Here is a 14059-nt window from a genome sequence, read left to right as displayed (position 1 = left end):
CTGCGGCTGGCACACAGGCTGGGAGTCCTGGGTCCATGGCGCGATTAACCCTTTACTTTTTATCTCATATTACGGAAACACAGGTAATCAGTTTATGGGCTGCAAGAAAATACCAACGTGACAAATTACGCTTTGCAACGTATCAAAGTTCGGTGTTTTGATGAATCGCCCACGAGCCGCTTCTTGCTGTGTGTCATTCCACAGTCCACATTGCTAACAATCCGCCCTCAACCACCTGCCATGTCATCAGAACGGGAACCAGAAGAGAGGGAGCCTGTGCAGCACGGAGGCTAATTCTGCCTTGGTGCGTCCTGGAGCCGGGCTCCGGCAGCCACCTTGAGAGAGGCAGGTCGCGAAGCTCAGACATAAATCACCCGGCAATCAGGCACGGGCTATAAAACTTTATGTAAGCATTCATAAAGGTGAGGGAGTGTGAAAGATTATTTTTCTTTTGATGACACTTATTAAAAATGAGCAGACTGCATATTGAGAACAGTTTCCATCCAGCAGGCTCAGTCTGACCAGCGACTGACCCCGAGCTTCACGCGGCAGCGAGGCTGGCTGTCCCCGCGGTGCCCGACTCTGAGCCACCGGAAAAGGCGTGTTAGCTCCCCAGGCCGGAGAACCAAGCATTCGCTGATATTTTCTCCACGAAATAAAAACACTTCACCTTAATATATACGACTGTTTGCTTAGCAAATCTCGGCTTGCAAATTCCAGCTTAAAAAAAAAAAAAACTGAATAAAATGAAAGCGGAAAGAGGTTTATCAACATATTAAAAAATTATTCTGGATCGGATACACCAGATTAGACGGCGAGTTAAGAGGAAATTCGAAACTGTGGAAACAGCTTGGGGGACACTAGATGCAAAAACCAGGGGACTAGGATGCAAAACTGCTCATAAGAACTGTCAGCAACATCATGAAGATTCCGCAAAGTCCACGGAGAGGACGAAAATCGACCAAACAACTCTGGTCTCCCGTCCTGAATCCACAGAGGACTTTCCAACAGCACAGCGGCTGGCAGGTAACACAGGCCCCCCACCCGCCCCGGACAGGGGCTATGGGGGTGGACAACCTCTGTATGAAGTATTCTGCACTGGCAAGGACACATTTTCTCCTCTTTTCATCCTGACGGTCACTTTGAGAGTGCCTGTCCTCCCGGAAGAAGCCCGTGAACGTGGTGGGAGGATGGCTGGGCTCCACGTGGGAGCTGCAGCCGCGGTCGGTGGCCCAAAGGCCCCTCATCTCCCCAGGCCCCCGTCTCCTTCTTCCGCGGGAGGGGCTGGACCACTCTGGCTCGAAAGCATCACCGGTTGTGACCGACTCATGCAGTGAACAGATGAGGAGACATACACGTACACACACACGTACAACATACCTGCTTTTAAGGTGCTGAGGGGAGCCAAGGCACCGGAAGCTGCCGTTGACCATTATGGCCAGTCTCGTGCACAGGGCCTGGCATTCCTCCATGCTGGGGGGGACAGGATGAGAAGGGCATGAGCAAGTGCGTCCTCCAGGCAGCAAACCGTTCAAGCAACACGTAGACAAAAACACTGCTGCTGTTGCTGAATTTTCTACATACCACCTCAAGAAACCCTCAATGAGCACTTTTAAAATGCGTGTTTTGGGGCGCCAGCGTGACTCAGTCGGTTAAGGGTCTGACTTCGGCTCAGGTCATGATCTCACGGTTTGTGAGTTCGAGCCCCGTGTCAGGCTCTGTGCTGGCAGCTCGAGCCTGGAGCTTGCTTCGGATTCTTTGTCTCCCTTTCTCTGCTCCTCCCCTCTCAAAAATAAATAAACATTCAGAAAATAAAATAAAATAAAATAAAATAAAATAAAATAAAATAGATGTTTTATTTAGATAACCAATGACACAATTAACCAAAACTTACCAGTATTTCAAAATCCCAGGAACAATGGTTATTAGGAGAGAAACTGTTGCAATAGTACGAAAATATAAACTAAATCCAAGTGACCTTCACAGAAAATGTGCAAGTTTTATGAAAAAAAGAAAAAGCAATAAGATCTACTAATGAACCTAAATGAAATCTTGAATCAATAAAAGGATGTGTCAAGAAAAAGAAAAAAGTGAATATATTTTAGATAAAGGAAATTATTATAAATGAATATTACTGTGATATAAAAATTATTGCAACATAAAATAGTATTAGTATATGTCAGTATAAATATAAAACATGATAGGTACATGAATATAAATGTAATAAATGAATTTTATATAAAATATATATGTGAATTCTATTTTACTATAATATATAAAATAAAATATAACAAATTACATTGTAATTTGCAGCTATAATTTGGTTTGTGATATTATATAACATTATCTTGGTATAAAATATGTAATAAAGATTTGTAACTTGTAATAGGGTTATTATAATTATATAGAAAATAAAATAAATTATAATAAGGTTATAGTATAATGCCAATCAAAATTATAAAGCATACCTTCAAAATTATTTAGTGAGAGGTAGAAAAACTGTGAACAAGAAGAACGATAAGAGTTGCTCCAGAAGATATTTAACATTTGTTCTAAGGCTCAGATAATTCAAGGAAGGCAACAGGCTTAGGAGTTACAAGGCAGATCATTAGAAGAAGAAAGGCTGTGCAGAACTAAACAGTCACATCTTAAACACAAAGGTGGATGGGAACATTCCTTCTAAGCATCAGCGACGGAAGAGACTATGAAAGAAAGTGCTTGGTAGTTGACAATGCAAAAGTGCAAACTTCTAATAAGTCTGTCAAAACACAGCCAACGAACGTTAAAAAAAAAAAAACTACAACAAAATAAACTTAAAAAAATTTTTTTAAGGGGAAACTGGGTGGCTCGGTGGGTTAAGCATCCAACTCTTGGTTTCGGCTCAGGTCATGATCTAAGCCTGCTTGGGATTCTCTCTCTCTCTCTCTCCCTCTCTCTCTGTCCTTCCCTGTTTGCAGTCTCTCTCTCTCAAAATAAATAAACTCAAAAAGAAGTAAAAACACAACTACAACAAACGCAATGCGTGAGGGTAGATACATTCAGTATATATTAAAGTTCATTTATTTATTTTTTTAAATTTTTTTAACGTTTATTTACTTTTGAGACAGAGAGAGACAGCACATGAGTGGGGGAGGGCCAGAGAGAGGGAGACACAGAATCGGAAGCAGGCTCCAGGCTCTGAACTGTCAGCACAGAGCCCGACGTGGGGCTTGAACTCACGGACTGAGAGATCATGACCTGAGCCGAAGTCGGCCACTTAACCGACTGAGCCACCCAGGCGCCCCTCATTTATTTATTTTTGAGAGAGAGAGAGAGACAGAGAGAGAAAAAGAGAGGACACGCACATGCGGGGGAGGGACAGAGAGAGACAGAATCTGAAGTCTCTGAGCTGTCAAGAGCCTGACGTGAGGCTCGAACCCACGAACCATGAGATCATGACCTGAGACGAAGTTGGCCATTTAACCGACTGAGCCACCCAGGCGCCCCAATACATTCGGTATACAGAACTGTTTTTGTTAGCGTAAAAATGAAACTATAAAAAATGCAATCCTGGAGGAAGGTCAAATATAGTGACTATTCAAAGAACTGTCCACAGGTAATACACATCCTGACAAATTAGAAAGTTAACCATCAAATAAGTGAGCTTAAAATTCTCTTCCAGCCAGAAAGTCATTTGCCAAATGTGCCTTTTGTTTGTTGCACAGGGAAACACTGTTTCCCCTATCTGCGGTGCAAATACAAACAATGAATTCTCAGATCAAAAAAATACCTGCAAAGTTAAAAACATCGTCTCAACAATCCCAACCTCATATACTGCCGGTGGGAGTGAAAAATTGGCATGATTTTCTGAAAACTCAATTTGGCACCAATCTCTTCTAGGAACTTACGCTAGGAAACACAGAAGATAGGAATGCATATAACAAGTTATTTATAAGAGTAAAAATCCAGAAACTGCTTCTGTAATAGGATAATATGATACTCAGATAAATGGGGGTGCGTCCATGTGTTGAACAGCCATTCAAATGAGGTTTTCTAAACTCCATTAGTTGCACAGAAAAAAAGTAATGATACAGCATGGCAGCACGTGTTAGGAAACTTGAACACGAATGTGGAGGGGGGAAAAAGGGAAGGCAAAACACACGAAAAGGTTGACATTGACGATACTTGAAAATTCATGGTGCAATTCCTTTGTTTCTGCCACTATGTGCCATCCAAATCCCCTACAGGAATCAGGTATTATGTTCACTGTTCAGGAATGGGCTTAAAGCCCGTCTGCTCATTAGGTCACGGGACATTCAGATCAAGGTTATATTGGTCAGCCTCCCATGCAGCTAGAGGCAGACGTGTGACAACTCGAGTCAATGGGAAGTACAATTTCTGGGTCACGTCAAAATAAGGCAAGCCGCTTGCCCTGGGTTTGGGTCCTTTCTACTTTCCATGAGCTGGACTAGAAAGTCAATTTCAACCATCCAGATGAGGCAAACTCACAAGTGAATAAGTGAAATGCTGGAAAGACTCGGAATCCTTGGATGACCTTGGGCTCCATCATAGCCCACCATCATGAATTGTTAGTGGAGGAGAGAAAAACACGTCTGGTCTGAGCCACTGTAATTTGGGGTCTGAGTTATAGTAGTTTAACATGGGGTCTAAGGAATACATGCTATTCATATTCCAAACACGCTTTATAAATCTTTTTTTAATGTTTATTTATTTTTGAGAGAGATAGAGAGACAGAGTGTGATCAGGAGAGGGGCAGAGAGAGGGAGACACAGAATCCAAAGCGGGTTCCAGGCTCCGAGCTGTCAGCACAGAGCCTGATGCGGGGTTTGAACTCATGAACCGTGAGATCATGACCTGAGCCCAAGTTGGATGCTTAAGTGACTGAGCCGCCCAGGCGCCCCAAAATAGGCTTTATAAATCTTTTTGTGCAAACATATCTTTCTCTGTTTCTTTAATAAGTTCCAATTTAAAATTTTCATGAGTGCATCGTAGGTGTTCTAATTAAAGTGGGAGAACGTGAAGTTTTCTCTCTCACATCCTTATGCATCTCAGATGAACAGAGATCCAAATAACAACCGATCTTAATTACGACCTTGGAGTAACGATGTGGTAATTTCAACTGAGTTGTTATTAGCTGTCAAACAAATAAGGTCTAAACAGCAGGTGGGTTACCATGACATCTCTGCCCAGAGGGCAGAGACTGAGAGATTTTGAGGACTTTCAGTGGCAGGAAGAACATCCAATGCCAGGTGCTCTACAGCAGTGAAATAATCTGTGACTATTTACTCTGAGAATGAACACCGTGCTTCCTTCGGGTGGTCAGGCTGGCTGGAACAGAGCTCTCTCTGGTCAGGGGCGCAAGGAGTCAAGGGCTTAGCATGGAGCATACGGTACAAGCCCACAGTCCTCTAGGTAAGGAGTGAGAAGAGGAACAGAGACAGGACCTCAAAATTAAGGGGAAACTGTGCAATTTGGAGACTTTTCAGCTGCAGGCAGCTGTCTCAGAAGCACAGAATCAGTCCCTGGCTGCTGCGCTCTCCATTAATCGTGAGTCATTTAGATCTTTGTATTGCATGAATATGGGCAGATTTATAGAAATGAAGACACATCGTTAATGTGAAACCGCATTAATGGGAGGACGTAAGACAGAAATTACAGTGATGTACGGTCTTCCTGAGAACTGTCTGTAATTATCATACGCTATATGGAAATCAAAAGGGATTTTTAACTTGACCCCCACTTTATCCACTCTTAGAACCCACATATGAAAATGAGGCCCTAACAAATACCGGCCTGATAAATGCAGGAATGCACAGAGTTTCCAGAATTGGCACGGCCAGAGGATCGTTTTAAGCAAAAACGTACGTATATTATAAGGTAGAGGGTTTGCCACATTTGTTTCATTTCAGTGTGACATTTTATTTTCTGAAAAGAAACAGAACCAAGACAAAAGTCAAGGGCAGGACTTCTGGCTACGGCCAAGTGAAAAACCTGGCACATCTTTTCCCCCCAAATCAACTCGAAAGCCGGACACAATGAACAAAAACAACCATTTCGGAATGTTGGAAACTGTCTAGAAGGATGCAACGGTCTGAGAAACGCTTACCACTGACGAACAGCTGCACGGCCAGCTTTACACACGTGCGGCTACTGTCAGGACAAGGCAGCCCACGAGGACCGGGAGCTTCTCTGCGCTCAACTGGGACCCATACCCGGCAACGCCGTCAACATCAGTGACTTGTGTAGAGCCCAGCAGACAAGAAGGGCCAAGAGCTCCAGTATCTGGCCTGACAGTGCCTGCATTAGCTCATGTGTCACTGGGGCACGCGCCTAGCCTACTGAGGCTGCACGTGCACGCAGTAGAGGCCAGAGAGCGGCCATGCCAGCCACATGCCCCACGTGAACCCAGAGGCTAGCCACACGCACATCCAGAGCCCAGTGGCACCCTGGAGAAGGCAAGACTGGGCCACGTGAGGAGGTCTGAAAGGGGAACATTCTCCCCTGGGCACACACGGACCCGCCGGCAGAGGAAAGATCGGGGCTGGCGTCAGGTGGCTGAGGGCCGCCTCTGTCTATGTAATAAAAGCAGGTGGCTTCGAGGAATCCGGGCTTCACAAAATGAGCACAGAATTTAACACACAAACTGAAGAGCGTCACTGGGAGCTACTCACTGCAGGGGAAAGAGATTCCGCAGATTCATCCCAGGCAGAGACACGCAGACAGACAGACACACGAAAGGGACAGACAAACCAAGAAGAAGAAAACCAAGAAAAAAAAATAATAAATAAATAAAAAACATGGCAATAACGACAACTTTTAGGGAAGGAGAAGAATCAGAAACCAGAGAGGCTACGATTTATTAAATATTGCGAAATACCCAGTTTTCAACAACAACAAAAAAAAACTATAACCTGTAAAATTAACAAGAACTTGTTATCCATACTCAGAGAGAAAAGCAGTCAGCAGAAACTATTCCTAGGTGCCCCTAAATGCTAGATTTAGTAGAAAAAAAATCTTCAATGAAGCAACTCTATGTATGCTCGAAGCACTAAAGGAAACAATGTTTAAAGAATGTTTTTTGAGACGACAATAGAGTTTCTGAAGTAGACTGAATTTTTTTTTTAAAAAAAATACCAAATGAATTTTTTTTGTTGTTGAAGACTATAAATGAAAGGAAAATTTCACTATGGGGCCCGCGGCAAATCTGGGTAGCAGAAGAAAGCATCAGTGAACCTGAAGATTATCGAATCTGAAAAGAGGGAAAAAAATATTTAAAAGAAATGGGACAGAAACACAGATCTGCAGGACACCATTGTACATGCACAGAAAGTATCAGTGTGTGGAAAAGGAAAGGAAAGATAGAAAGAGCCCGAAAAAAATATTTGAATAAACAACTACCAAAATATCAACACAGTAGGTGAAATGCATTAACCTACACATCCAAGAAGCGCCATGAACCTAAGGAAGGATACCCGGAGGGATGTGCATCTGGACACACTGGGGTTTAACCATGAGAGTCGGAGAGAAAAGTCCTGAGAGGCACAACCCAGGAACGACCCAGGATGTACCAGGAAGCATCAGAAGGGATGCTGGCTAGCTTCTTCTAAGAGACAACGTAGGTGAGAAGACAGAGGTGACACGATCATCTGGACAATGTGAATGAAAATCACACTTCACTAGGGTGGCTACAATCAAAAAGACAGAGTGTTGACAAGAATCTGCACAAACCAGGAGCTTCATCATTGTTCCCGGGAATATAAGACGATGAAGCCACATTGAAACACAACGGTGTTCTGTGATTTCTTAAAGCGTTGATCACAAACTTACCACACGACCCAGCCATCGGACCCCTAAGACACTGTCCAAGACAGATGAAAGCATATGTCCGTACAAAGACATTTATAAGGCTGCTCACAGCACCTTATACTGGAAACAATCCAAGGGACTATTGACAGGGGAAGACCAGACAAATGAGGTCTGGCCACACAGCAAGTGAAAGAAGCCAGATACAACAGACTTATGATCTTGTTGGCATGAAATATCCAGAAGACACATTTGAGCTAAAGAGTCTGGGACTTTGCACGGGGGTGATCTGAAAACAAACGTTGAGAACACGTTGGAAATGCCCTAAACTGGATTACGGTGACAGGTGCACAGAACTGTCATTTTCCTAAATAAAACCCCCAAAAAACAAAAAAAATCATTGAATGGTACACTTAAAGTGGGTAAATTATAGGGTATGTAAATTACATCTCAGAAAAAAAAAAAACCTGTTTTAAGAACTGGCAGTGTTTCAGGGCCCCTGGGTGGCCCATTCAGTTGAACAGCTGACTTCAGCTCAGGTCATGATCCCATGGTTCATGAGTTCGAGCCCCGCTTTGGGCTCCCTGCTGTCAGTGCAGAGCCTGCCTCAGACCCTCTGTCCCCCTCTCTCTGCCCCATCTCAACTTGTGCATGCTCTCTCTGTCTCTGACCCCCCTCAAAAAAAACTGGCAGCATTTAGTCCAGCAGTGAAAATTCAGGGATGATGGACAATAGACCCTCAGGGAATAAGAGAAGATTTAAAAAAAAACAGTGCAAAGAAGGTGAGGAAGCATCTGTTCTCACATGAAGCGACATGTGTGAACGGCGTCATCCTGTAAGGAAATACGGGTTGACTTTGCTCGGACCCTCACGGTCACCACTGGCACCTATTACAGGAATAGGGTCTGAGATGGACGTGTGGCGGCGGGATCGTGCATGTAGACGTACAGCTCGCAAGAGGATTTTCACATAAACTGATGATGCCAGGGCCTTCAGCAAAGTCTCCTGAGCCTCCGCACAGATCTCACACTGCCTTGGCTTCACATCTCACCTCTGGCAACAAGGGGCGGGTGGCCTGCTGCGGCACAGACTTGGTGGGGGGCACCCCCCCCAGGGCCCGGGGTCCCCATGATTCACCTGTCTGGCTAGGAATTCCCAGACTGCAAGGCCCTGGCTGCCCTTTACACGGGCCACTTCTCAAAGTCGTGTTTTCACTGAGCAGCCTTGAAGGACGAGGTATCATCTCCCCCAAACCCAGAGCTGGCTTGTTCATCAGCTGCCCTCAAGAGGAGGGTCACCGTGCAGGTGGCGTCCCCCACCCAATCCCTTGTGTGCAGGCGTCATCTGGGTATCAGGGGCGCCGGAACCAGTGGGACCTTGCTGACAGTGGTAATACAAATTTTCACCTCTGACCCAGGGGGCTCGTGTCCTCTGGAAGCATCCAGGGACTTGGCCTGCCAACTTTGTCAGCTTGTGAGTAAGGCAGAATCTTGGCTCCTTCTCAGCTCCTGACGTTGAACTCAGGGCATGTGTTACTCACGCACAGTGGAAGCCATAAAGCCTGATCCCCATTACACCTCAGATAAATCACACTGCGCTGTCCACAAATGGGCTTGATATAACCTGAGACTCGAGGTGTTGTGTGGCCTAGCACGGTGTGGCATAAAGTAAAAACATAGGCCAAGGACTCTTGAAATTTAATCAGAATATTAATTCTGTGAGGAAGAAAACAGGGGGCCAAATTCAGAAACTTGTGATGCTTTCGTTTCAGCCGAGTCTGCTGCTGGGGTTAAAGGTCTTGGGCGGACAGGCACCGAATCCCGGCCTCCGGAGGACCAGGGCAAGAGTGTGCCTGCGACAGACCGCCAGGCTCATGGTGCGGCCATGCCACCTGCCAGCTGTCGGCCTCGGTTATGTTACCGGATCCGTCTCCGTTTCAGAGTCCCAGCCTACATGTGGGGCTCATGACTCCATCCCCATCGCCGCGGGGCTGTCCAGAGGCAGGGTCACGTGGGCAGCACGGGCCTGGACCCTGCTGCTCTGCCGCCCTTGCCCGCCCCCCCAGCTGCGCTCCCGGATTGGCCACGAGGGCCACGGCTCACCTGTGTGAGGTCAGCACCACCGCACAGCCTTGGCGAACCTCCTGCCTGATCGCATCCCACAGGAACCGCTTCGAGCAGGGATCCATCCCGGAGCTGGGCTCGTCCTGAGGGAGAAAGCACACGGTGACGGCACTGGGGGTGCACGTCAGGACGGACAGGCCCGGCCCCGCCGGGAGGGCAGCCACAGCGCATCTGGACACAGTCGAGCCCCCCCCCCCCCGCCCGGCAGTGAGGACGGCCCCCCTCGATGCATCATCCGCCTGCACTGGGCTTCACGGCCATCCACCTCGGAAAGACACGCAAAAGCAGAGACAAGCTTTACTCACTTTGCACCAGCGGGTAAAGTGGGGTTCCTGGAAGCTGGGGCTTTCTCCTTCAATAAGCACCGGAGCACTTACTCAACCGCGTTTGAGAGAGATGGCTGTGGACCGCGTGATGCATTTCTGGGCTTGTTGCGGTCAGGGAGGACTGAACACATTTTTCTTAAGAGCTTAGGCTCATCAACTTCCCCAAAGACAGAAACGGACGGGAAGTGGACAAAAACATGGCACTGAACAGGGAAACAGCACCTGTGTTTTCTGCACGCCGGGTGATCTACGAGGGTAGTCACAAACTCAAGCAAACAGAAGCTATGATCATGCCTCGCTCGGTGAGAAAGAGGATGTGTAGTTGGGCATCTTCCTGACCCCGTGCCGGACACTTGTCTTCTCTCCCGGGTGGGGGGGGGGGGGTAGGGGTGGGGGAGGGGGAGTGTGAAGGCCCTTCAGTTGAGTGTCTTTAACCAGATGCTCTGAGTACTCCCTGACATCCCAGTCACCACATGTGCGGTGGCCATGCATGTCATGTGCACAACTTCATGGATGGCTTTCACGGAGTCCAACAGACAGGACCGTGTCAGGACCACATGCAGATGAGGAGGCATGCACTCAACGTGCCAGGCTGCATGCATGCAGAGAGTTGCAGAAGCAGACTCTGGACCCCCACAGCTGACTCCGGTCCCCAGCTTGACCCCTAGCCCAGAGTCTAGGGCAACCAAGTTGCTGAGAGCAAGGCTGTGAGAAGCAGGCGGGGGCTGTGGTAAGCCGGGGACAGGAGTCCCCATCCGAACTGAGGACACATGCCTGGCAAGGCAGAGCATGGGGACATTCTGCAGAAGGTAACAGACACCATGCCTTGTAAACGCTTCTTATATGGAAAACCTAGTTTACACCCCGCAGACCCAGGCAAGGGTTTGTATTCACTACCGGGTGTTAGAATGTGGCATTCTGCAACAGTCCTTGATTTGAACCTTGCAAAGAAGCAAACTTAGAGCAAAGAAGAAAGAAAGAAAGAAAGAAAGAAAGAAAGAAAGAAAGAAAGAAAGAAAGAAAGAGGGAGAGAGAAAGAAAGAGAGAGAGAGAGGAAGGGAGGGAGGGAGGGAGAGAGAAAGAAAGAAAGAAAGAGGGGCGCCTGGGTGGCGCAGTCGGTTAAGCGTCCGACTTCAGCCAGGTCACGATCTCGCGGTCTGCGAGTTCGAGCCCCGCGTCCGGCTCTGGGCTGATGGCTCAGAGCCTGGAGCCTGTTTCTGATTCCGTGTCTCCCTCTCTCTCTGCCCCTCCCCCGTTCATGCTCTGTCTCTCTCTGTCCCAAAAATAAATAAACGTTGAAAAAAAAATTAAAAAAAAAAAGAAAGAAAGAAAGAAAGAAAGAAAGAAAGAAGGAAGAAAGAAAGAAAGAAAGAGAAAGAAAGAAAAAGTCCTCCAAAAGTCCAGAAGACACCTCATTACCTAATGAGGGCCACTTTTCCAATGCGGGTCTCTTGAATCCCATTTCCATTTAATGAACAAGAACAGAAAGAAGAAAAGAATTTGTTACCCACACGTTTTGAAGGCTCTCAGACTCTGTACAAGTGGGAAACCATGAGATACACATCAGTGATTCATACCCTGTCTACGGCACCCAAACAGTGGCTTTTATGTACTTCCTGTTTGAAGGATATTACTTCTAGCTAACTTTGAAATGCAAGACAATTGCCTTTATTTCTTGATCCCCCCACCACGAATTCATGCTTTCATCTAGCCAAGCTGGAATAACTCCAGTTCCCAGATTACAGACAGCCTTGTCTCAAAGCCACTGCGTACAGGCTCCACTGTCTTGCTGAACAACCTGCTGTCCCCGCCACATCCATCCTGCCCCCGACGCCCGCCATCAAGATTCACCACGGATTCATGTCACTGCAGCTGGGACAATCACATATCTGCAGGTAGAAAAACACTCAAAAACAACACACTAGATGGCAAACATATATTGATTTTCAGATTATAGGTGAATCCTGATACCATTCTAAAATACTGCTTTTAGGGGCGCCTGGGTGGCTCAGTTGGTTGAGCATCCGACTTTGGCTCAGGCCATGATCTCACAGTTCGTGGGTTTGAGCCCTGCATTGGGTCTGTGCTGACAGTTCGGAACCTGGAGCTGATTCCAATTCTGTGTCTCCCTCTCTGTCACTCCCTTGCTCGCGCTCTGTCTCTCTCAAAAATAAATGTTAAAAAAAATTTTTTTTAAATAAAATACTGCTTTTAATGGTAAATATTTATTGAACCTTCAATTAGGTAAGTAACAGGGACTCTATCAAAAGACTTTTTTTTTTCTGTAAAATCCCAATGCTTTTTTAGATTCTGTTTGGGAAATGTTGCCTTAGGGCAAAAGAGCATATTAGTGCAGACAACCAACACTACCGATTTGAATTTCTTTCCCAGAGGGGCTCTGAGAAGTTAAAAGCATCTTATCTGAAGATCCCCGCAGACCACTGGGATCTCGCCTACTCACCAGTAAAAGCAGGTCAGGTCTGCCCAGCAAAGCCAAGGCCGTAGACAGCTTCCGCTTGGTCCCCCCACTGTAGGTGGCCACCAGCTTGTCCACGTGGGCTTCCAGGTGTAAACGCCTCACCAGGTCCCCGGCGACCTGCAAACGAGGCGCTGTCGGTGAATGCATCCCCGTTGGCCCAGGGCACCCCGCCCCCCTACCCCCTGGACAGGCTCTCAGCCCTGAGTGCCCTCCCCTCCTCCCGCTACCCCTGCCCACCTCCCATAGACACCTCCCTTCACCTCCCCAGGTTGGCAGAGAAGGAGCGGGTGGGGGTGGGGGCTCTGCTGGGGCGCCTGGGGGTCATCGCAGCCTTGGCCAGAGCACGCGGGGCTGGGGCTGGGGCGGGGGGGTGGGGCAGAGAGGGTCAGAAGTACAGTGGGGCCAAGGCCCCGATGGACAGCCACACACAGGCGAGCCGAAACCAAGACTGAGGAGGAAGTGAGGGAATAAACCAGACAGGGGGGTGGGCAGGACGGGACTTCGAGGGAGCAGAGAACTGAGAAGGGAGTTTTCACTAGTCACAGGGGCAAGAAATGCCCCCTTCCATCCTTGGAGCTGCCGGAGACGGCCCTGCGGGAGGTTGGCAAGGGGAGGGCATGATTCTCAGCGGACACTGCTGGAAGCTGCATGAGGCCAGAAGAAGGCGACCATGCACCACCCCCCGCCCCGCCCCCCACAGGAGAGGGTTCCCACCGGAGCACGCAGCAGGCTCATGGCCTCCGGCCTCCTCCCTTCCCTCCCCGCCCCACCCACACCTGCCGCGCCAGCTCGCGCCCTTGCCCTGGGGGGCGGGGGGGAGGGGGTGTGTGTGCGAACAGCCCTTCCGCTCCGACGTCTGCCAGAATTTGGGCACACTACATTTTGTGTTTTCGGTTCCATCCACGGGGTGGCTACTTCCTCTGGGGGCTGGGACTGAGCAACTACTGGGCTTCTAGCCCCACGCAGTTTAAAAATCTGACAAATGTGGGGGCGCTGGGGTGGCTCCGGGGGGTGAAGCGTCCGACTCTTGATTTTGGCTCAGGTCGTGATCTCACGGTCATGGGTTCAAGCCACACATCAGGCTGTGCACTGAGCGAGGAGGCTGCTTGGGATTCTCCCTCTCCCCCCCCACCCCCCAATCACACTGTCTCTCTGTCTCTCTCAAAATAAGTAAACTTAATTTTTTTTTTTTAATTTGACAAATGTGTTCTACCTAACTGTGGCGACCAAGAGCCATGAACGCACTACGTCAGTTTCGCTTGCTTATGTACCACCATATAACCAAACTGGCCAAGATCATGTCTTCATTCAAATCTAGGAGATGTGGG

The 14059-nt window shown here is 47.8% G+C and overlaps 1 protein-coding gene across 1 annotated transcript in view; it reads right to left on the bottom strand.

Annotated features, from left to right (window-relative positions):
* LOC122487661 (ATP-binding cassette sub-family A member 13-like) overlaps positions 1-14059 on the bottom strand; it is a 45814-nt gene that overhangs the window by 27042 nt on the left and 4713 nt on the right. The window contains exons 2-4 of the mRNA XM_043588437.1: positions 12714-12848; positions 9906-10009; positions 1381-1473 (exon numbers count right to left, since the gene is read on the bottom strand). Coding sequence (XP_043444372.1) covers positions 1381-1473; positions 9906-10009; positions 12714-12848 — 332 coding nt within the window. The remainder of the gene's footprint in view (positions 1-1380; positions 1474-9905; positions 10010-12713; positions 12849-14059) is intronic.

Source organism: Prionailurus bengalensis, chromosome A2 (genome assembly GCF_016509475.1).
Source record: "Prionailurus bengalensis isolate Pbe53 chromosome A2, Fcat_Pben_1.1_paternal_pri, whole genome shotgun sequence".
NCBI classification, from domain to species: Eukaryota; Metazoa; Chordata; class Mammalia; order Carnivora; family Felidae; genus Prionailurus; species Prionailurus bengalensis.
The sequence above is the reverse complement of the archived record's forward strand: the minus strand, read 5'-3'. Positions and strand labels throughout refer to the sequence as shown.